At 49.8% G+C, this 21,586-nt stretch overlaps 11 protein-coding genes across 13 annotated transcripts; 8 read left to right on the top strand and 3 right to left on the bottom strand.

The window, feature by feature from the left end:
• Positions 1–3: 3 nt before the first annotated feature.
• Positions 4–174, bottom strand: FOXG_19555 (uncharacterized protein; the record flags this gene model as incomplete). The annotated part of the gene is made up of 1 exon (XM_018399792.1): positions 4–174. The coding sequence occupies one exon, from the start codon at positions 172–174 to the stop codon at positions 4–6; it is 171 nt and encodes a 56-aa protein (XP_018243903.1).
• Positions 175–440: 266 nt separating this feature from the next.
• FOXG_08002 (uncharacterized protein) lies at positions 441–2,476 on the bottom strand. 2 transcript variants are annotated; one of them, XM_018386718.1, is made up of 3 exons: positions 2,061–2,476; positions 832–1,800; positions 441–779 (listed from the first exon to the last, which is right to left on the bottom strand). In XM_018386718.1, the coding sequence occupies exons 1-3, from the start codon at positions 2,213–2,215 to the stop codon at positions 755–757; spliced, it is 1,149 nt and encodes a 382-aa protein (XP_018243901.1). In that variant the 5' UTR covers positions 2,216–2,476; the 3' UTR covers positions 441–754. The 2 variants fall into 2 exon arrangements, with proteins under 2 accessions (XP_018243901.1, XP_018243902.1); XM_018386719.1 differs by lacking the exon at positions 2,061–2,476 and having other exon boundaries at positions 832–1,963.
• A 2,078-nt stretch (positions 2,477–4,554) lies between these two features.
• FOXG_08001 (uncharacterized protein) lies at positions 4,555–6,591 on the top strand. Its single transcript, XM_018386717.1, has 2 exons — positions 4,555–5,420; positions 5,476–6,591. Exons 1-2 carry the CDS (start codon positions 5,349–5,351, stop codon positions 6,160–6,162), a joined length of 759 nt encoding a protein of 252 aa, XP_018243900.1. The 5' UTR covers positions 4,555–5,348; the 3' UTR covers positions 6,163–6,591.
• Positions 6,592–6,823: 232 nt separating this feature from the next.
• FOXG_08000 (uncharacterized protein) lies at positions 6,824–7,809 on the top strand. Its single transcript, XM_018386716.1, has 3 exons — positions 6,824–6,987; positions 7,049–7,204; positions 7,299–7,809. Exons 2-3 carry the CDS (start codon positions 7,061–7,063, stop codon positions 7,599–7,601), a joined length of 447 nt encoding a protein of 148 aa, XP_018243899.1. The 5' UTR covers positions 6,824–6,987; positions 7,049–7,060; the 3' UTR covers positions 7,602–7,809.
• A 310-nt stretch (positions 7,810–8,119) lies between these two features.
• FOXG_07999 (uncharacterized protein) lies at positions 8,120–8,933 on the top strand. Its single transcript, XM_018386715.1, has 2 exons — positions 8,120–8,311; positions 8,366–8,933. The coding sequence occupies exon 2, from the start codon at positions 8,376–8,378 to the stop codon at positions 8,778–8,780; it is 405 nt and encodes a 134-aa protein (XP_018243898.1). The 5' UTR covers positions 8,120–8,311; positions 8,366–8,375; the 3' UTR covers positions 8,781–8,933.
• A 907-nt stretch (positions 8,934–9,840) lies between these two features.
• Positions 9,841–10,419, top strand: FOXG_07998 (uncharacterized protein; the record flags this gene model as incomplete). The annotated part of the gene is made up of 4 exons (XM_018386714.1): positions 9,841–9,912; positions 9,963–10,015; positions 10,068–10,342; positions 10,394–10,419. 4 exons carry the CDS (start codon positions 9,841–9,843, stop codon positions 10,417–10,419), a joined length of 426 nt encoding a protein of 141 aa, XP_018243897.1.
• A 684-nt stretch (positions 10,420–11,103) lies between these two features.
• Positions 11,104–13,360, top strand: FOXG_07997 (uncharacterized protein). The gene has a single exon (XM_018386713.1). It carries the CDS (start codon positions 11,347–11,349, stop codon positions 12,781–12,783), a length of 1,437 nt encoding a protein of 478 aa, XP_018243896.1. The 5' UTR covers positions 11,104–11,346; the 3' UTR covers positions 12,784–13,360.
• Positions 13,361–13,626: 266 nt separating this feature from the next.
• FOXG_07996 (heat shock protein 60, mitochondrial) lies at positions 13,627–16,062 on the top strand. 2 transcript variants are annotated; one of them, XM_018386711.1, is made up of 3 exons: positions 13,627–13,981; positions 14,038–14,179; positions 14,232–16,062. In XM_018386711.1, exons 1-3 carry the CDS (start codon positions 13,877–13,879, stop codon positions 15,746–15,748), a joined length of 1,764 nt encoding a protein of 587 aa, XP_018243894.1. In that variant the 5' UTR covers positions 13,627–13,876; the 3' UTR covers positions 15,749–16,062. The 2 variants fall into 2 exon arrangements, with proteins under 2 accessions (XP_018243894.1, XP_018243895.1); XM_018386712.1 differs by having other exon boundaries at positions 14,038–16,062.
• Positions 16,063–16,076: 14 nt separating this feature from the next.
• On the top strand, positions 16,077–17,758 carry FOXG_07995 (cofilin; the record flags this gene model as incomplete). Its single annotated transcript, XM_018386710.1, has 7 exons — positions 16,077–16,678; positions 16,782–16,835; positions 16,892–16,902; positions 17,112–17,295; positions 17,360–17,433; positions 17,502–17,550; positions 17,618–17,758. The coding sequence occupies exons 2-7, from the start codon at positions 16,833–16,835 to the stop codon at positions 17,756–17,758; spliced, it is 462 nt and encodes a 153-aa protein (XP_018243893.1). The 5' UTR covers positions 16,077–16,678; positions 16,782–16,832.
• Positions 17,759–17,900: 142 nt separating this feature from the next.
• FOXG_07994 (uncharacterized protein) lies at positions 17,901–19,016 on the bottom strand. Its single transcript, XM_018386709.1, has 2 exons — positions 18,683–19,016; positions 17,901–18,632 (listed from the first exon to the last, which is right to left on the bottom strand). Exons 1-2 carry the CDS (start codon positions 18,791–18,793, stop codon positions 18,132–18,134), a joined length of 612 nt encoding a protein of 203 aa, XP_018243892.1. The 5' UTR covers positions 18,794–19,016; the 3' UTR covers positions 17,901–18,131.
• A 132-nt stretch (positions 19,017–19,148) lies between these two features.
• On the top strand, positions 19,149–21,457 carry FOXG_07993 (uncharacterized protein). Its single transcript, XM_018386708.1, has one exon. It carries the CDS (start codon positions 19,257–19,259, stop codon positions 21,294–21,296), a length of 2,040 nt encoding a protein of 679 aa, XP_018243891.1. The 5' UTR covers positions 19,149–19,256; the 3' UTR covers positions 21,297–21,457.
• Positions 21,458–21,586: the final 129 nt, after the last annotated feature.

Genomic DNA, 21,586 nt, shown 5'->3' with positions numbered 1-21,586 from the left:
CCACTACCGCACAGCGTCAAAAGAGGTGGTATATCCGCGCCCCTTGATATACTCTTCAATAGACTGCTTGACGGGAGGAGTCAAGCCCCCGTTGACCTGAGCGCCAGTGTAGAGGCCAACGACGAGATCAAGGAGGAAGTCGGCGTTGTCCCAATCGCTCGCTTTTCCAGGCATGATGAAGATCGTTTGCCGTTGATTGATTTGGTAGAATTGAGGTTGAAGATGCGGATGGGAGTCCAGATGTCAAGGGTGATGGTGATGGAAAGAGAAGAAAGCTGGGTAAAGCCGATCGCGAGATGAATTTATACTCCCAAAGAGAACAATGGAGCTTACAGCACAGAGATACTCTGAAAGTAGCGGTCGTCATTGTTCCAGCACGAGCACCACCGCAGTGACTCGAAACCTGCGTCTCGGGCACTGCCTCGCACTGCGGATTTCAGTGACAATAGAAACACTCTACAAGTTTGGCATTGTTACTGTCCTATCTACGACTGAACTTTCGACATGACCGAGAGCAATGATGTACGCTCCCAACTAAGAGACTCCAGCTCTTGCTTCTGCTAACCAAGTCTCAGCTCTTTTTCTTTCATATTATACACACACCCAGAATGTTCTGGTATGTCCTACAAAAATCCAGTCCTCGCTTGCTCATTTCTATCCCATCCCTTGCAAATGCAAAGGCCATTTAAGAAACTCCTAGTCTCTAACGCCAATGCCCGTGGTATCAATGTTATTCTACAAGCAAAGTCGGTGGCTATGCCTCACCATAAGTAGCAAAACTGAAAGGAATTAGTTGGCAGATCATTGATGGAAATATTGACAAATACTTACTCGGAAGCAAAATCTGTCGACCCATTATGGGCCGCCAAGGCCAAGACAGCTTCATCATCCATATCGGTATCCTTAGGGGGTTCAGGCGAACTTAACCGTGGCCGTTTAGCGGCCGGCTCATCATTATCGATATCCGCTTCGCCGTCAGCGTCACCATCGGCGTCGCCATCAGCATCGATATCCTCGTTGGCATGTTGCAGCTGCTCCGAGGTTAAAGCAGCTTGAGAGTCGTCGTTCTGCTCAACCGGCGCATGTTGAGATGCAGCACTTGCATCAGTCGCTTCACGGGCCTCCCGAGGGGCTCCCTGGGAAACATCCTGAGATTGGTATTCAGTTGAGCTTTCCTGCTCTGGCTGAGGCTGTGCAGTTGGCTGTGAAGCCTGTTCAGGTCCGTCCTGTTGATCTGGTTGAGGTTGAAAACCTGACTGGAGCTGTTGGCCAGGCGGAGGTTGCTGCCCGGGTTGAGGCTGTTGACCAGGTTGAACGGATTGTGCATGCTGAAGAGGATGAAGATGAGCAGGCGCCTGAGGAGTGTCAGGGGCACGAGGGGGACTTGGGTAAGTTATCGGACCCTGAACATGAGGTGTATTGCTGGGAGGAGGAACTTGTTGAGTAGGAGTCGCAGGAGAGATGTTGCCAGGCTGTGCAGCACCTTGAGCTGGCAGATGAGCGCCAGTTTGATGATTGCCAGCAGGAACACCATAAGATTGGACTGCCTGGGGATGAGGATGGGGGTAAGGAGGTACGGAGTTGGGCCCGGGAACGATACCAACTGGCATGGGCTGATCGGAGGGGATTTCTCCAGCTCCAGGAACAGGAACAGGAGGCTGTTTCCTGGGCCGACCTCTTCCAGGGCCGGGACGACGGGTGATCGGGTTCATTGTCGGATCATTCCTGCGTACAATATCGCCATTGGGTCCAGCTGTCTCTGCCTTATTCTGAGCTCTGCGAAGCCCCTGAAAATGTTGTCTACATACATGTTAGTGCTGTGTTATTTAAGAAGTTGGACAGGGTTTAGTAGGGTTATTTGTATATATGAGGTGAGTCAAATATGTGCTGTGTGATAATAAGTGGGCGTAAATGGACGACTCAGGTATAAGCCAACTTGACGCGTAACGACCACCAGCACGAATTATACATCGTGATAAGCAAATGATGATAACGTTATGAAGAATCGCAAAGTCATTGAGTATAGGCCAGTATGACAGCATAAAGATATAAGTACTCACCGGCAGCCTTCATTGGTGAAGCCATAGCCCAGACTTCTCATATGGTTACCAATGGTGGTCCATTCTGAGCCGCTTATGACGCCAATGTTCTTGACAGAGAGAATAGTAAAGAACAAGTCTTTGTCAGCTCTATCATTCCAATTTTTACTATTCATTCTGAATTCAACGGAAATAGAGTAATTGTCGACGTGACAAAGAGTGATGGGTTACAAGGCGGCAACGCGACTGTAGATGGTTAGACGCTGTTAAGGCAACGGCTGGATCAATGGGAAAATTGATAGTGTAGGTAGAAATTGCTAAGGGAAGGGGAGCCCGCTGAGGCGCGAGGTTGGGGGGATGTGATGGTCCAAGCTTCTTCTTGGCATGGGGAAGGGAACAAAGGCATTTCGGATTCGGATGAATGTTATCTCCGATTCGAGAGCCTATCCGTCGAGATTCATTGGATGATGAATCTCGAGAGCTTTGCTTTTCCCAGAAGTACTATCTATGTATGTTTGCTTTTTCTTCTGCTCGGTTAGATTTATACAATGCCGAGTTCAAAAGGTGTCTGACAACAGTCCTTTCTCTTGGCAGACAGCATCGTGACTTGTTTGTCGTTGCAATGTACCTCAGTTTTATACCAACTCAAAATGGTAAATTGAATCAGAATGTGAGACTGACAACGACAAGCAAAACATGTATATCGTAGGTTGTTTTGTGGTTGGTGATAGCAAAGCAAAGGGAAACAAGAAAACTTAGGATCTCTACGTATCCTAAATGTCAAAAAGACCTAGGTAAGTTTAGTATAATCTAGTATAGACTTAGTAGACCTTATTAGATTAAGTGTTTTTAGCACCCTAGTTTAACGTCAGAGGTTTTCTTGCTCCCTGGGGCAAAGGTCCCAATGATTCAACAAGTCAACCTCCTAAGAAAGACCAGCAAATCACATTGACAACCCAAATGATGCCAACATAAACAAACGGCTACCGAAAGAGGATTAGTCGAGCTCAACGTTAGATCATCTGGTAACGGAGTGGCAGACCCGCCAGTCTGCGCCACAAAGTGAAGCAAGGGGATTTCAGGGGGACAAGAAAAGATGACTTGAAGTGGAGACAGTGTACGAGGTTTCTCACGTGCTTTCGTTCCTATTTCCTGTCCTGATGAGTCTGAGCAAGGTCCCACCAGCTGCGCGCCCGTCGCGTCTCCCACCCACTTCATCTCATGCCCTCCATAACGACCAGACATTGATTCGAGGGCTATACACGACCATGAAAGCTTTAATTATCGTTAAATACGAATGTTTCAACTACATTTTATATACTCGAGAATTTTTCCGACTTCAAAAGCTCTCGCGGTTGTTGAATTGCTACTTTTCATCGTCGTCGTGACGGATTGCGACCATCAACTTTTTTCTAGGCTACACCCCTCCAGCTGAGCGTCAAGAGGCAAACAGGCAAAGCAAACCTCGGCGGATCGGCTGCATGCTGCAATTTCTTTCATTCTTGAGCCTCGAGACCCCGATCCTTGCTCTTTCTGATGTCTCTTGTCTCATCACAAGTAAGATAGTCTGCTTAAACATGCATCCAGTTTGAACTTGCTGCACACCACCATAAGCTTGAGCTCAAGCTCAATTCATCCCCCTGACCAATTGAATATTTGCCTGTATAACTGCCACGAGGCCATTTGAACAGGATATCTATCGCTATGGATCGCCAAGTCGCCCAACCCGGTCCGCTGCGGTTTTTCCCCTGCGTTGTTGCATGTTGTATGCCCAATGTGCTATTAACCATTCGTCGGTGACCCGCGCAATGAGTCACACTTTGTGGTTTCACCCATTCCTAGGCTTGTAATCCCTGCTCGGGTATGCTTTAGCTTGCCTTTATGTGTCTATTTAGAAAACTTGTCTTTTGTCAATTGCCGTTGGCTACCTTCAGCTTACGAGACTTAAAAGAGTGAAGAAAGAGGGGAAGATCAGCTAGACCGGTTCTGAGCAAAACCACTTAAATTTAAACATTCCAGTCTCAAATGAACTCAAGTTAAGAGTGAGCATATCATTGTCTCAATTGATCAATCACATATTGTTTCTCCTTTTGAGATCTCATCTGGAGGCAATTCTTTCATGGGACCTGCGGCACCGCTGAACTGTAGTGATTGCAGCACACCCTGCCCTGGAGACAGGGGCCATGGTGCGCTGGGGCCCGGCGGTCTTAGACTCAAATTTAGTGGGTTTAGCGGGGGGTCAGCAACCACTTTACGCGGTGTTCGCGCAGACCGCAGCCCCTCGTCGCGCCCCAATTTCCATCAACGGGAGGGATCGTCTGGATCCGACAGGAGGAACAGGCAACTATGGAGCATCTCTGCATCATGGATCGTAGCATTCTCAGACATTTTCTCTCAATGCCTTGCGCAGCGCATTACGGCACATTACACGATCCATGCTGTGCCTGTACGGGGATGCTTGGCCCCCCCCTGTATCTGCCTGGTTTTAGTCCCCCACAGAGACGGGACAGGAGGTGTGTAGGTGTATGTATATGGATGTAAGTTGGTGTGTGTGGCATCACATTTAGGTTGGATCTTAGCAGACAGCCCAGACGACTCATAAGTAGGCACTACCTACATATAATACGGATCCCTTCCTGTTCTCCTTCTTGGTGCCTTTCTTTCCATCTCTTCCCTCTTCCGCTTGCCGCTTTCTGCCTCAACCTGCCCCGTGCCACATCACCTTTGCATCGTGCCATTCACATTCTTCATCAGCACTCCAAACTACTTAAACAAACTACTTGAAAGGCAATCCAGACGCTACATATGCACTCATAGAAGACTTTTCGCTCAGCTGACCCTCCTCTTCAACGACGGGTTTCCCGCCGAGACCACTATCTTGGCCTGTTCTATTTCCGCCTCGTGCATCTCGTTGGCCAGAAAACCCTCAACTTCTGCCACATCGTTTATTACCCACTCATCAACAACTCTTTTCGTCCACTAGATCTGTATCTGAGTGTGCCTCAGCCTCGCCGATTCCTCTTATCGAATTCACGGCATTGGGTTTCACGATAACAGTGACTCCGTCGAATCAAGTCTTGATCTGAAAACACACAACCTTGTTTTCGGTCAATATTCCCATCTCGAAAAGCTAATTCACGCTCACCTAAGGCATCCATCAGCCAAAGCTGCCTAAAGTTTCCACTTAATGTTCTAATTTATATATCCTTCCACTTCTCCTCATTCTGCCTCCTTCGACAGGCTTATCCCCGCAGCCACACGCCACCTTCTCTCCTCCTCTCCCCTTAACACCAATCGAGTCTATTCACGATGGCTCCCAACAGTGAGAACGCCATGGCCCGGTTTCTTCTAGCCATTCTAAACCAGAAGAACCTTAAGGACGTGAGTTGATCCGGTCATGAATTTTGTTCTGATTATCCTCCTAACGCAACCCCAGATCGACTGGAATCAAGTCGCCTCAGACCCTGTTCTCATCGAACCCATCACAAATGGACATGCTGCAAGGATGCGCTTTGCTCGTTTCAAAACCACAGTCTTAGGCACCCAACCGCAGAAGAGAACTCGTCCTGCCGGCCCTGCAGACAAGTCTCGGGTGACGAAAGCAAGGAAGACGCAACAACCCAAGAAGGACAGCATCGGCAATTCTGAGTCAGGTTCGAGCGTCTCATCGTATGCTCAGGTTCGCCAGAGCCCTATCATCAAGCAAGAACAGAACCAACATGCATACATGGCACAGTTCTCTCCCGCCTCTACTTCCTCTCCTTTCCTCAACGACAACTTGGACGACTTTGGTTGCAGTTCTCGATTCCTCACCCCTTGCAGTGATGATATGCCACAAGGGCTCTCCATCAATCCCGCTTCACTCGAAGACACCAGACAGCGAAATGGATTTGGTCCTTCGATGGATTGCCCCCCTGACTTCATGGCCCAACCAGCGATCCATGACTTCATGACCATGGGGCAGTCCCATTTTCATACGTTTGACGTCGCCTGTAATGAGACATCTTACAACTCTGCTCTCGGCGATGCACAGAGCCCAGCTGCCCTTGATCTCAATGGCGCTCCTCCCATGCCAGACTGCAGCTCTGAATGGCCTGACCATTTCAACGACACTTCCTTTTGATACCCACACGGAAAACATGGAAACCCCACGAATAGAGGGTTGCTTGTGTACAAAATGGTGATTTGCTAGACTGCGTTTGCTTTATGAATTAATGACAATGGTTTCGTCGATATGGTTGCTTTTCCTATTTCCTTCTGTCAGGGTTTTGCTTTACACAAGTTCCAACTTTGATCCAACAAAGACGACTGTCATAAGTCTCTACTAGGATCAACACCAAGTTAAAGATGAAAAGAATGCTAGTTACCGGAAGTCTGCTTTACTGGAACTTATATGTTGCTCTGGAAGTTGTATACTAGCCTTTTTATTCGCAGTCTAATTCAGAGAATCATATATGGATTCATACATATAGCTTGTACCCATACTCACAGTGTATTGGCCATACCAGCTACCTATGAGTGTAGTGATATTGGCGTTCTGATTAAGCAGAAGCTGGTTAGTCTGACTAACACTTGGCAGTGGCATAGCTCCTCAGAAGCAGTGCCAAATACAAGCAAGCCTCACTAACAGCACAACTACAGCGAGAAGAGAACCATGGGCTTCAGTCTCAGAAGCAAGTTCTCGCCATTATAATGCGCTGCAGTTATTTGGTGTACCCACTAGAGCTTTCAACCTATCCATTATAGCCAAACACTGGTAGCATACTTACTAAAGCTCCTAACTTCTCTAAATTTCTGATTTCGTCTTCCCCAAGATCTAGGCATAAACTCCCTTTCCTCCGCGCACAGATTCATCTCCTCCACACCAGCCTTGCTCTGTAGTTTATCCATTTTTTCAAAACACAAAACACAACAACCAAATACACCCCCTTTCACTTTCAAAACAACGGTAAAGAATACCTGCCACTTACCTGAGGTGTGGATAGTATCCAGACTAATGCTATTCACAGCACGACGCTACCATGGCCGACAGCAATAAGAAAGAGCCCACTGCAGCCGAAGCTATGCTGTTCTTCAGCATTGTCAAGCACACTCGAAACAAGGCTGACGTTGACTGGAACGCTGTCGCCTCCGAGGCTGGATTCAAGAATGCCGATGTCGCCAAGGTGAGTTGCCATGCTCCTCCTTTGCCTATGCCGCCGCATATCATCTCACGATTAACTCTATCATCTGAATTCGTATACTGACTCAGAACCTCAGGTTCGATTCGGCCAGGTTAAGCGTAAGCTCGGTATCTCCACTGAGACTACTGCTCCCAGCCGCGGTCCTGTGACTCCCAAGAAGACCGCTGGCTCTCGAGTCGCCAAGACTCCCCGTAGCGCCAAGGGCAAAGGAAAGGTCAAGAAAGAAGCTGACACGGTCCTCCTGCACGATGAAGATGAGGACGAGCTGGTCAAGGCCGGCATCAAGGCCGAGGACCGTGAGATGGAAAAGACTCCAGAGAAGGAAGACCTCGGAGATGATGACATCGATCCCGTCAACTTCCCCTTCTTTCAACAGTAACTTCACAACTGAGAGAATGTTTCAGGCTTTTCGGATCGAGATTACGATCTGTTATGGTTGCTTAGAGTCTGAGTTGGGGCGATCAGAGTGGATATACGATCCGAGGACTTAGCTACGGCAACATGATACCACAAAGCCAAGTATGACGACGACAAAATCAAGTCAAAATTCTAGCACATCTCACATTCATTGCAAGCTTTGATGATCCGCCTTAAATAAGTTGTAGTGATATATCCTCACAACCTGAACGGCAGTTGAGGAGTGTCAGGCCCGAGGTCTCGAGCTCAAATGGAGATATCATGCAGTGCTTGAGATGAAGCTGCTAGCTGTAATGCATAGGTACATTCACTGGGCTCCAGGATTCTTCCATTCACATTTGTGCGCAGTGTGCGAGCTCTGGACTTCGGCCCTTCTCGCTGCCTGTTGTCGCTGCATATGCCCTGGCACTGCAAACTATTGTCTCAGTCACCTCACCTACCTAACTCACCAAAATTCACCCCATTGTCCTCACTATTGCACAAATAAGCTTGCCAAAGCTTTGGGACTTTCACTGTAGCCACCCATATTTTAAATCCGCCGTCCCACCCCTCTCCCTCCCAACCTTTCCTCCTTCACAACACTCCTCTGCCAATACGCAGCAAGCAACTTTCATTGCCAGACAAGTTTGATACTTTTCACAGACAGCATCTTTCAAACACTAATTCCCACCAGTATGGCTCTTTTCTAATATCATATCTTCATGATCTTATCTAACCTCACCACAGATCAATCATCATGCCTCCCAAGAAGAGTGCCGACCAAGATGGCTCCCCTATCGGCCTCACTGATGGCGAGCTCCGATTCATCAAGGCCATCTTCGACAACATGACTCAAAAGCCCGATGCCGACTGGGATGCCGTTGCCAACACCGTCAGTCTGAAGGATGCCAAGTGTGCCAAAGAGCGCTTCCGTCAGATGTCCGTCCGTCATGGCTGGCGTACCGATGGTGCTGGATCTGGTCCCAGTCCTCGCAAGTCTCCTGCTGCTGTCAGGAAGTCCAGGAAGACCAACACTACTCGAAGCCCCTCCAAGAAGTCTATCAAGAAGGTCGATGAGGATGACGAGGATGTCAAGGAGGAGGCTCAGTCTGAGGAGAAGAAGGAGATCAAGGCTGAGGTTGAGGATGATGACGCCAACTAATGGATGAATTGATGGGAGTGAAGACACCGTATTGTCGACTACGCTTGGAAGATTCATGAGGGCCTCATACCAAGTCTAGGGGTAATACTGAAAGGATCTGGCTAGTCAATATCTGGAGGTACCACTGAAATGAAATTGAGACATTGAGACACATCTAATCAATATTGGGCTAAAATGTGATTTCGAGTTTTGATCAGAATCTGTAGAGTGAAATCTCATCCACTCTTCTTGGGCGGGCGGGAGAGTGGACGAGAGGTGGAGTGGCACTGCAACATCAAAAACTGGGATGGAATCTTCGCAGGCCATAATTGGCATGGCAGCGCGAGCTAGAATACTGGTTCTTTTTCATCCATATCATGTGTGCAATATTATCACTAGCCCGGGTTTGCCCTATGTGAGTTGCCATGTTGGCTTACCCATGAATTGGTGACCTTCATGCCATTGACCACATTGCTTATTTTCACGAGATCTGCATCGATCATTAGATAAGCCTCAGTATACTCATTATGCCAGATGAAGTCCGTAGCAATGACCATATGCGGTATTGCATCTTGAATGGTGTTTGTGCCCGGGAATTAAGCTGGCAGCTGGCGACACTGTCAGGCGGGAACTCCGCAGCAGATGAGCCTCAGTTGTTCATAACTGAATTCACTGTATGAATTGTCTGTGCCACAGGGCTTAGTTGCCTGGTTAATGCACAAACAGTATTGCCCGTGCTGTTTGGTTGGTGTTGTTTCGTCTGATGTTGATATTTGCCCAAAATAAGGGTTGCCTGCTGCCACATCTGCCCTCTAGTCCCTATTTGTTTTTCCACCTGCTCTGTTTGCTCTAAGCAAACATAAACTCGTCTTGTCTTGTATCTCCCGAATAATCTATTTTAACCTCTCACCATCTTAACTCTGTGCCTGATCATCGCACTCACTCCCACAACACTTGACGACCGTATCAACCTCGAACACTGTAGGTTTACGAGCCCTTCAACTAAAATTCATCTTGAATTCTTTCACCTGCCTTCGCCTCGGCCTCATCGCTCACTCTCATAGCCCAAGCAACCGCCACCATGTCCAAGCAAGAACCTGCGGATCAGGTCAAGTTCCTTGTGTCCTGCATCGGACACACCAGCAACGGTCGAGTAAGTCCAGATCCCTCTTTTGTCTCATTTTGCGCTGCTAACAAACCAAGCCTGACTTCCAGGCTGTTGCCGATGAGCTCAGCATCGTCTCCAAGGCCGCTGCGTAAGTTACCTTCCCTCTTCCCCATCATCAACACTAACTCACGACGCAACAGTCAGAAGCGATACGAGCGCATGCTCAAGGCCCACGGCATCAGCCGTCCTGGTGCCCTCGCCAACGGCAATGGAACCGATTCTGCCCCTTCAACTCCCAAGCGCAAGGCCAAGGCCGAGGGCGCCGGAAGTGCCAAGAAGCGAGCTACTCCTCGTAAGGCCAAGAAGGAGGAGTCTGACGACGATGAAGACGCGAAGCCCAAGACCCCTGCTAGCAAGAACAAGGTCAAGAAGGAAGAGGAGAAGGACTCGACTGATTCTACTGGCTCGCTCTCTGGTATGTGTCCTTGATGTTTCGGTCACGATAATTTACTAACTTCGACGATAGATGCGCCCCCTTCTGATGGTTCTTAAGGCCAAATCCAACGGCCCAGTGCATGGTGATAGGTACACTTGGAACAGTAGCATCATCATGGCTTTTGTCTTGCCGATCTCATGGACGGCTAGATATCTGATTAGGATGTGACAGCGTATGCGCAGAGTTGGGGTATCAGGATCATGGATCGAGGATAGTCTCAAGAGATGCAAGTGACAACGAAAGAAATGAATATGTGCTTCTAAACTCACATGACCACTCTCAATGCTATATACTCGCCTATTAACAGTGGCTTGAGCTTGTAATGCTTTTTGGAATCCAGAATGGATGAGTCTCCATCCCATCCACATCTGACTTCTAGCCTCAGCTATCAAATCATAAGCATCATATATCGGGCACTCACCGGCAATAACATTCGCTCGAACACCACATTCAGTTAAGCTACTTGTGTCCTTAAAAAGATACCTAGTCATGGAAGCCCGACTTTGCATTTCCCGCCGTTTGCCAGGCACTGCCAGTGGCTTCAAGCCCCACTCCATGAACGCACCTCCTATTGTCACACTTGAGCATCAATTGAACAATAGCAATTCTGCCAGAATTTCCTATTGTAGTAGATACCGTCAATTAATGAATGGGAACATGCATGTTCTCCTCTATTCTCATTGAGGGGATCATATCTCCTCTCTGCCCTCTCCCACACTCACTGTTGGTTCTCACTCTTCCTCCAACACTCATTTTCTTTGCAACAGCGAACTTCATCGCAGGCTTCGTTTCTTTCTGATTCTTCTTGGAAGACTCTAAGACAGATTGAGTGTTGATTCTCTTTCTGTAAGTAGAGTGCACTTCTTCTGCGACCTCAAGCTCATTCTCTAAAGGTATATCCACCTCAATCTTTGCTTATACCAAAGCACACAACACTTCTGCTTCATCTTTTAAGCTTCGCTGCTATTCGACAAGTTTTCATCATGTCGGGTCCTACTCCAGCCCGTACTCCGCCCTCTTTCACTTTTGAGGACAGCGATTCCGAGTTTGATGCTGAGATGGCAATGCCTGATTATGAGCCCATGTCCCCTGTTGTCGCCAATCTTGAGAAGATGGTTGCCAATCGCAAGATAGTTCCCAGTGAGAGCGGTACCACAACTGAGACTATTAGCTCCGTTGAGCGTGGCACCTCCACCAAGCGTAGCATCTCAAGCATGGACAGCACTCCCCCCGAGTCGCCCATCGAAGCTTTCCTCTCCCGACCCGAGACTCCCAAATACCCTTACAGCAACTGGGGCTCTACCTCTGCGTTTACCATGCGTAACGGCCAGGTCTACAACTTTGGTCAGCTCCAGATGATGTCCCTCGAGGTTGCTGAAGCCAGACGCAATGGAGAATTCCCTGCTACCAACGAGCCTACTCTCGATTCCAATGCTGTTGCCGAAGACTTCAACTCGCTCATCTATCTTCGACGCCTTCGCGGCAATCAACTTGCTCCTGCTCCTCAGTCATACATCCACTTCCGCGAACAGGTTGCACTCGGCATCCAGGTCCGTCAGGTATCTCTCAAGCGTGAGACTGATCAAGAAGTCGCTCGTCGTGTTGACCACTACCTTCAAGCAGTGGAGGCTGAGCAGCGATATTACAACGCTACGAACACTATGCTCCAGCGTCGCGAGGTCGTCAACCCTACTCAGCAAGACTTCATCGACCCCCACGATGACATGTGCTCTATGGTCGAGCATACTATCGAGCAGGGCATCTCCGATGCCACTGGACCCCTCCGCATGAACGTTTCTAATCTCAAGAAACAAGGTGAAGTCTTCCAAGAGCAGACAGCCCTTCTGCAGCAGCAGAATGACATGTTCCAGCGACAGACTGATGGGCTTGTCCAGCAGCAGAGCAGTCTCTTTCGGCAGCAAACCGACCAACAGAATGACCTCTTCTTGCAGCAGCACAGTTTGTTTCTGAATCACAAGGCCAGCCTTCGGGATCAGAGCCGTTTTTTCAAGAAGCAGGCCGACACTCTCGAGCACCAAAACAGAGTCATGAATGCTTCCCTCACTCACTTGAGTAACCTGGTCGAGCCTCAGATCTATAACAACCAGGCTACCGCCCAAACGCTCGCTTCTGCCAACCAGCTTGTCGTAAACCTGTCGCAACAACTCCCCGAGACCATCCGATGCGCTGTGGAAGAAGCTTCCCAGAAACAAGCTCGCGAGATCCTTGAGCAAGCTCTTCAAATCCAGCAAATGGCTATCGCCAACCCACAGCGAGATGCCAAAACCATCACCGCCCCGGTTGAAGAGGCTCGGGAAAAGAATGCTGTCGCTGTTGGTTCCGATAGGGTCGAACGAAGTGAGCGATCTTCTCTCTACCGTATGGTGCGCAAGTTCAAGCGCCAGCGTATCTCTTCGTGAATGGTTGGAGGAACGAGCAACAGAGTAGTAGCAGACCTCACCGTCTTGGGATGGAATGCATTTGATCAATTTGATGTATGTAGTGACAAGGTCTGATTGACACTTGCTTTGCTCATTGAGTTGACTGTACTCAAATGGAACTTCGATTGATTTTACTTTTGATTAGTCTTGACCAGGGCTCGGTTGTTTTGACTTAGATGGTATATCCAATGCGATAGATGACTCATGTGACACTTGTCAATATCACAGCTGTTCTTGACTTCAACGCTTCACTTCCCAAGTCAGTTTCAATATCCCCAACCCGAAGGCACTGAGTTGTTGCCCTCTTGCCTTCCTTAGCCTGGAGTTTCTGCCTGGGATAGTCTGTCCGATATTCCCCGCCAACTCAAACTGATTGAATAATTGGAAGACATTAGAGTTAGATATGTGACACTGTTTCAAACTTTGAAAGGTTGGGTAATTCAGTGCCAGTTATCTTATGAGTAGGATACCTAATGACACAAATCTTGTAGACACAGTCTCAGTATCTTCACTTGGGCTGTCCAGACAGCTTACACCGTTGAGCCCCATGGAAAACGAGCGAACCCCAGACGGGCCATTTGTCATGCAACATCGGGCAGTGGAGTCGTTCACCGTGGAGCAGGCCCTGAGAGTCTCGGTCTGGAGATCGAAAGCCGCTCGTGATCCGTCAAAACCCAGTTCTGTATGCCGTCCTCGGCTATGGCGCCGGTAATAGGAGTTCCAGGCCTTCAAATGCCCCATCTTCAGGCCTTCCAGGGCATTTAGCAGCGAGTCTCACGGACGTCGCTGGAAAGGTGTAGAAATCGATGGCCAGTGGCGCTAGTACGTATCAGGGCTAGTCTCGCAGCTGGGTTTTGCCGAGACCGACACTCCGACCGACGGGGACGATTCCATTTTTTTGAGAGCTTCTCAGTCGCCATCATATGAACCTTTTGTCTCCCTCACTCTAACCCTCTCCTCCTCTGACTCTGACTCGTCCGTCCTACATCCCCAGGTCGAATTCCTCACGAGCGTTTCTCTTTTCTCCTTTTCTTGTAATTCTCCCCATATACCCCCTCCTAATTCCACAATCATGCAGCGCGCATTGAGCACCCGGGCTCGGGCTTCCGTCCTCTCCTCAGCGGCCACCAAGTACCGAGCTGGCAGCCTCAGCCAGCAGGTCCGATTTGCTCACAAGGTATGATGATACTACGACGTCACAAGATTGGAATTGTATACTAATTCACTGTATAGGAGCTCAAGTTCGGTGTTGAGGGCCGTGCTGCTCTCCTCGCTGGTGTCGATACCCTCGCTAAGGCTGTTGCTACTACCCTCGGTCCTAAGGGCCGAAACGTCCTCATTGAGTCCAGCTTTGGTTCTCCTAAGATCACCAAGGGTTCGTAGAAGCCTCATTGACCATTTCCAAGCTTTCAACTAACTTATTACAGATGGTGTGACCGTTGCCCGCGCTGTCAGCCTCAAGGACAAGTTCGAGAACCTTGGTGCCAAGCTCCTCCAAGATGTTGCTTCCAAGACCAACGAGGTCGCCGGTGACGGTACCACCACCGCTACCGTTCTCGCCCGTGCCATCTTCTCCGAGACCGTCAAGAACGTCGCCGCTGGCTGCAACCCTATGGACCTCCGCCGCGGTATCCAGGCTGCTGTCGAGGCCGTCGTCGAGTTCCTCCAGAAGAACAAGCGTGATATTACCACCAGCGCTGAGATCGCTCAGGTTGCTACCATCTCCGCCAACGGTGATGTCCACATCGGCCAGATGATTGCCAACGCCATGGAGAAGGTTGGCAAGGAGGGTGTCATCACCTGCAAGGAGGGCAAGACCGTTGCTGATGAGCTCGAGGTCACCGAGGGTATGCGATTCGACCGTGGCTTCGTCTCCCCCTACTTCATCACCGATACCAAGTCCCAGAAGGTCGAGTTTGAGAACCCTCTCATCCTCCTCTCCGAGAAGAAGATCTCTGCTGTTCAGGACATCATCCCCGCTCTTGAGGTCTCTACCCAGCAGCGACGGCCTCTTGTCATCATTGCTGAGGACATTGAGGGTGAGGCTCTCGCCGTTTGCATTCTGAACAAGCTCCGTGGCCAGCTCCAGGTTGCTGCTGTCAAGGCCCCTGGCTTCGGTGACAACCGCAAGTCCATCCTCGGCGATCTTGCTATCCTCACCGACGGTACTGTCTTCACTGATGAGCTTGATATTAAGCTTGACAAGGCCACTCCTGACATGCTCGGTTCTACCGGTTCTATCACTATCACAAAGGAGGACACCATTGTCCTGAACGGCAGCGGTAGCAAGGACGCCATTGCTCAGCGATGCGAGCAGATCCGTGGTGTCATTGCCGACCCTACCACCTCTGAGTACGAGAAGGAGAAGCTCCAGGAGCGTCTTGCTAAGCTCTCTGGAGGTGTTGCCGTCATCAAGGTTGGTGGCTCCTCCGAGGTTGAGGTCGGCGAGAAGAAGGACCGATTTGTCGATGCCCTGAACGCCACCCGTGCCGCCGTTGAGGAGGGTATCCTGCCCGGTGGTGGTACTGCCCTTATCAAGGCCTCTGCCCACGCTCTTAACGAGGTTCCTACTGCCAACTTCGACCAGCAGCTCGGTGTCAGCATCGTCAAGAACGCCATTACACGCCCTGCCCGAACCATCATCGAGAACGCTGGCCTTGAGAGCTCCGTCGTTGTCGGCAAGCTCACTGACGAGCACGCCGGTGACTTCAACAAGGGTTTCGATAGCTCCAAGGGCGAGTACGTTGACATGATCAACGCCGGTATCCTTGACCCCTTCAAGGTCGTCCGCACTGGTCTCATCGACGCTAGCGGTGTTGCCTCTCTTCTGGGCACTACTGAGGTTGCCATCGTTGATGCCCCTGAGGAGAAGGGAGCTGGTGGTCCTCCTATGGGTGGCATGGGCGGCATGGGTGGTATGGGCGGTATGGGAGGTATGATGTAAAAGACGGAATGATATGACTTTATGTTGTGCTGTATAACTAAAAAAAAAAAGCTGGACGGATGAATGGCGCACAATGGTTTGCGTGTTATCTTGGGACGGGTAAAGTGGTCTTGCAAGCTCATCTCCTCTCTATCGGTTGTCGGACCACGGCATTTGTCTTCATACCCCTTATGGATTTTCAGGCTAGATTTCGAAAGCCATGTATTATAGCATTGATTGTAGCATTAGCATGAAAAGATATGAGATACTAAAAGTTAAAAGAGAGGCAAGAATGAAAAACATTGAAACACCTGGTCTCTTATCTTATATGTGATTTGACATTGGTTGTGTCATAAATGTACTATGAATAACATGCTGATATGTTTATATTGATGGTGAGAATTGATTGTTTGCATTGGGATTGGGTAAGGCAAGCTCCGAGTCGCCGAGATAGAGCAGGGGTCCATTGCATGAACAAACAAGAGATGACGAGTTACGACAAGGGTGAGCTTCGCGGTCTCGAGAACAGACATCAACAGTAGACAGTTTCGTAACTGAGATACTAGTGCATCTATGCAAGAGTTCAGTGTAAATACAAGCCAGGATCTCAATACAACTCATGTCGTATTTAACTAAGTAGGTACCTAAGGTAGGTAATGTTCTCCTGACATACACTCTTGTCCAGTCACGTGAAGCTATCCTTACAGGCAACCCCCACCAAGAGGAGAAGAGCACCCAAGAGAGGGGAGACTCGACTCAAGTTTCTCCCGCAACGGCCCCGCCTTTCTATGGGACAATACAAGGCAATTCTCTCTTTCTACCGCCTAAACCGAACTAACCCAAGAGATACAACCCACTCTCACGCCCGTTTCCATCGACTTTGTCCTTTTGCTTCGCTTCGCTCTGCATCGTGAGACTGTCGATTTTCTCTCCTACACTTCAATCCACTCTGTACGTACGCCGAGAGCCTCTTGTTCCCCTCCACCCTAAACCAAAATTTCATCATCTTACAGCCTGTGCTTGAGGTCTACAGCTAACTCAGAGCTTCCCCCAGCCCATCCACCCCTCATCCTAAAGATCCCGTCTCCTGACGTAGACCGCAATCATGGTAAGCTCCCCAACAAAGCCACCAAAAAAACCCCTGAATCTAATCATAATTCACAGTCTCAATCCGGGTTCGTCTTGCCGCTCTCTTCTTCAGCTATTTGATCCGCGCGCGCCCATAAAATCCTCACTTCCCCGCGGCTGAGCCTCGCTTCGCTACTCATCTCCCCTCCCCCTCGGCCATGATTATGACGCCTGGCGCGGGGCAAACACGCAACAGCTAGACAGCATTATTTGAGACAACGGCGCTAACGTTAAACTTTGCTTTTTTGAAATACAGTGCCACCGTTTCGCAGGACTGCATAACTGCCTTCAACGACCTGAAGCTCAACAAGAAGTACAAGTACATCGTCTACAAGCTTTCCGACGACTACAAGGAGATCGTTGTCGAGCACGCCTCCGACAACAGCGACTGGGAGGACTTCCGTGAGAAGCTCGTCAACGCTACCTCCAAGAGCCGAACTGTACGCATGCCAATCCGACGAATGGAGAATGAGGCCGAATCACCAATTCTAACATCTTTTGTAGGGCGCTGTTGGCAAGGGTCCCCGTTACGCCGTCTACGACTTCGAGTACAGCCTGGCCTCCGGCGATGGTATCCGGTATGCAGTCCTACCCCGGCCTGCACGTGGCCCAATTCAACACCCCCAAATTACTGACAGTCGGACAGAAACAAGATCACCTTCATCGCCTGGTCTCCCGATGATGCCGGTATCCAGGTACGTAGACACGCGATATTGCTTGGCAATGCGTCTCATTCAGGCACCCACTAATACCCAACGACAGCCCAAGATGATCTACGCTTCCTCCAAGGAGGCTCTTAAGCGATCGCTCACTGGCATTGCCACCGAGCTCCAGGCCAACGACACTGATGACATCGAATACGACTCCATCCTCAAGACCGTCAGCAAGGGTCTTGCTGGTTAAACGCGCTGTCACCGACTACCCAATCGTCGCCCGCGCTCCCATATAGAAGCGGGTGGACATGGAATTTGAACATACCTATGGCGGTTTCAAGAGTTGAGACACCAAAACAAGCAAATGAGTAGGAGTGCATAGTGAGTGGGTGGAACAAACACGCGGGGACGATGGAATGTTTCGTTTCCTCCAGGGACGCAGACCAGCGAGTTTACTTCTGGGGGCGCGACCTAGATTCGCACAATTGCCGGCACTGACCATGTATCGTACGTACCACGGGAAATAAAACCGCATGCTGGTATGTGGCAACTATTGGCATTTTACCATCTATCTATTCATGTGTCTCTGTCATGCTCTCATTGCTTCTAAACATCGTCGCCTTCTATGGGTTTGCTTGACTCGACTCCCAACTTGATTTGAAAAGCTCAGAGAGACGTTCGGCCTCAGCTTCGTCCTTTAGTCGTTGCATCAAGAATCCTTTCAGGTCACTCCAGAAGGCCTCCGTCTGTAAGGCTTGGGCGCCTACGGGTTGGGCCTCAGGGGTGGCCTCAGGCTCTTCTGGTGGAATAGCAGCGGCACCTCCGATAACCATAACCGTAAACTCAATAGACATATCCGTCTCGCCTAGTAGGTCCTTAAGAATCTTGCTATCAGGGATAGGCTTCTTGTTGTGCAGCAACTTAGTCTTAGCGGCGGGTATCCTTGTCTGCTTCTCGATATTGGCCTTGATATCCAGGATTGAGGTGTCTAGGGGTTGAGAAGTGAGCTTGATGCTCAGAGGAGGGTTGCGAAGCGACTTGAGTGACACAGTGATGCTTCGTTCGGAACCGGGAGCGAGGTTGTTGGGTTTGCTCATGGCCTTGGGCATGCGGGGAATGATGTACTAGAGCTGGTATTAGCATGTGTTCTGGAGGAAGAGTATGAAGTCCATACAGGTGGCCGAGCAGGGTAAGTCTTGGGGTCTTCGACATGGTCGGCAGAGAGTCGGACAGGCCGCGACTCTAGCGACGCCAGAAATGTTTGGGCGAAAGCGGTTTCAGACATGATGATGGCCTCGTTGTAGTAGACTGTTAGCTCGACGGAGGCGGGGTTGAGCGACGATAATGAATGTATGGGTCAGAAGGTTGGAGGATAGTGAAGGGAGTCTTTCGATTGTATAGGGTTCTAGAAGTATGGTGAAGATGTGACTAGCCTCTATCTCGCAACAATAGGAACTAATCAATAGTAGCCAGCTTCATCAACTACCTAGGTATCGTCATTGAACACACCCAAACAGAGCAAGCTCAAGCTGCCCACAAACGATTACATAAGGCACTTTTTCCGCGACCCGATACGAAGTTCTGCCGCTTATCGGACCCTGGTAATCGCAGCGCGCAGAAAAAAGTTTCGGCGGGGCGCGATCTATTGTAACTTTTCCTAGGCCCAAGAACCAAGACCAGATCTGTTTTGCATCTCGGTCGAACTAATTTTCTGACAACTTTTCAATTGCTGTTCTTTTCACTTTAAAATGGGTGTCGGGCGTCGCATGAAGAAGCAGGGTCCTCCTCAACCCCTTTCCGAGGAACACTTTGCAAAACTGAAGCGCAAGGCCGGTCTACCTGTCGATCCCGTCGTCGAGGCGCCCGAGAAGAAGAAGCGAAAGACCAACACAAAGGAGAGGACGGTCATCGAACCCAAGAGAAATGGCGTCGCCACTAAGAAGGATGTCAAGAAGACAAAAGTTACCAAGCCTATGAAGGCTGCGGCGCCTGCTCCGGAGCCAAAGGCCAATGGCAAGGTGAAGAAGAGCAAGAAGGCCCCAGTGCCGGCGCTGGAGGACGTGTCCGATGAGGAGATGGACGATGAGTTTGACCTTGAAGATCTCGAGGACGATTCAGACCTGGGATGCGGCGCCGGACTCGGCGACGATTTCCTCGGTTCAGACGATGATGACTCTGTATTCGACTCTGACGAAGACGCTGGAGGCAAGAACACGAAAGCCATGTTCTCTGAGGACGAGGACGAGTCCGACGCTGAGGAGAAGCTCACAGCCGCCAACATTGCGGGTCTTTCAAGGAAATTGGATGCTCAAATGGCAGAGGAAGCTGCCGAAGCAGAGGCTGAGATGGCACAAGAGGCTCTCCAGACCAACATCCACGGCGACAAGCCTCATATTCTGTCCGATGAAGACAGCGACGATGAGCTCTCAAAGAAGACAAACGCCCTCCTAGCCCCCGATCTGCAACTTCTGCGAACAAGAATCACCGAGAACATCCGCGTCCTGGACGACTTCGCCAACCTGTCTGAGGAGGGTCGTTCAAGAGTCGAGTATACATCACAACTTATCAAGGATATTTGCTCTTACTATGGCTACTCTGAGTATCTCGCTGAGAAGCTCTTCAACCTCTTCACCCCCCGTGAGGCTTTTGCTTTCTTTGAGGCTAACGAGTCGGCCCGTCCCGTCGTCATTCGCACAAACACTCTGCGCACTCATCGTCGTGATCTTGCTCAGGCTCTTATCAACCGTGGTGTTACTCTTGAGCCCGTCGGAAAGTGGTCCAAGGTTGGTCTCCAGGTCTTCGAGAGTAGCGTACCCCTCGGTGCCACTCCTGAGTATCTTGCCGGCCATTACATTCTCCAAGCTGCCTCCTCTTTCTTGCCCTGCATGGCTCTCGACCCCCAGGAAAACGAGCGCGTGCTCGATATGGCCGCTGCCCCCGGTGGAAAGACTACTTATATGGCTGCTATGATGAAGAACACCGGTATCGTCGTGGCTAACGATCCTAACAAGGCTCGTGCTAAGGGTCTTATCGGTAACATTCACCGTCTTGGAACGCGCAACGTCATTGTCTCAAACTACGATGCCCGTGAGTTCCCCAAGCCTATGGGTGGTTTCGACCGTGTTCTTCTCGATGCTCCCTGCTCTGGAACTGGTGTTATTGCAAAGGATCCTAGTGTCAAGACCAACAAGACAGAGCGCGACTTCATGCAACTCCCCCATATTCAGAAGCAGCTTGTTCTCGCCGCCATTGACTCAGTCAACCATGCCTCCAAGACGGGCGGCTATATTGTTTACTCAACCTGTTCCGTCACCGTTGAGGAGAATGAACAGGTCGTTCAATACGCCCTCTCTCGTCGTCCCAATGTTCGCCTTGTCGATGCTGGTCTCGCATTTGGAAAGGAGGGCTTCACCAGCTACATGGGCAAGAAATTCGACCCTTCTATGCGCCACACCCGCCGATACTACCCTCATACTTACAACGTGGACGGTTTCTTCGTTGCCAAGTTCCATAAGATCGGCCCCACGCCCGCTAACGCCTCCAACGCTCGTGACCGTTCTACTGGCCCCGCTGATGAGGACGAGGTCATCGACAGGACACCTATCGCCACAGATGATGAGGAGACAGGCAAGGCGAAGCCCGACGACGACTTTGGCGGCTGGGATGAGGAGGAGGATAAGGAGTACATGGAGAAGGGACGAAGGAATGCCATGCGCCGAAGGGGTCTGGATCCTAAAAGTAACAGCAAAAAGGCAAAGAAGGAGAAGGAGATCAAAAAACAGAAGTAGATACCAACTGCTCAACCATTCGCGGGAGTTTCTTGTTCTAAAAATGGTTATGGGTTTGACGACTATTAGTGTTGTTCACGTAGAGGGTTTTTCATATTATACGCTAGATAATAAACAAAAGTGTTTGGAGTCCATTCATATTACAACAGTTTCAACTGCAAGAGCATCTCATTTGATATAAAATCTAACTAGACCACAAAAGAAATGAATAAAAGAATGTCGTGGCTAATAAAGCAGGTCGTAAAGTTCATCTCGTCATTAAATAGCCCAGCTTCCCAGCCGTAAGGGGG

Source organism: Fusarium oxysporum, chromosome 4 (genome assembly GCF_000149955.1).
Source record: "Fusarium oxysporum f. sp. lycopersici 4287 chromosome 4, whole genome shotgun sequence".
Taxonomy (NCBI): Eukaryota; Fungi; Ascomycota; class Sordariomycetes; order Hypocreales; family Nectriaceae; genus Fusarium; species Fusarium oxysporum.
The sequence above is the reverse complement of the archived record's forward strand: the minus strand, read 5'-3'. Positions and strand labels throughout refer to the sequence as shown.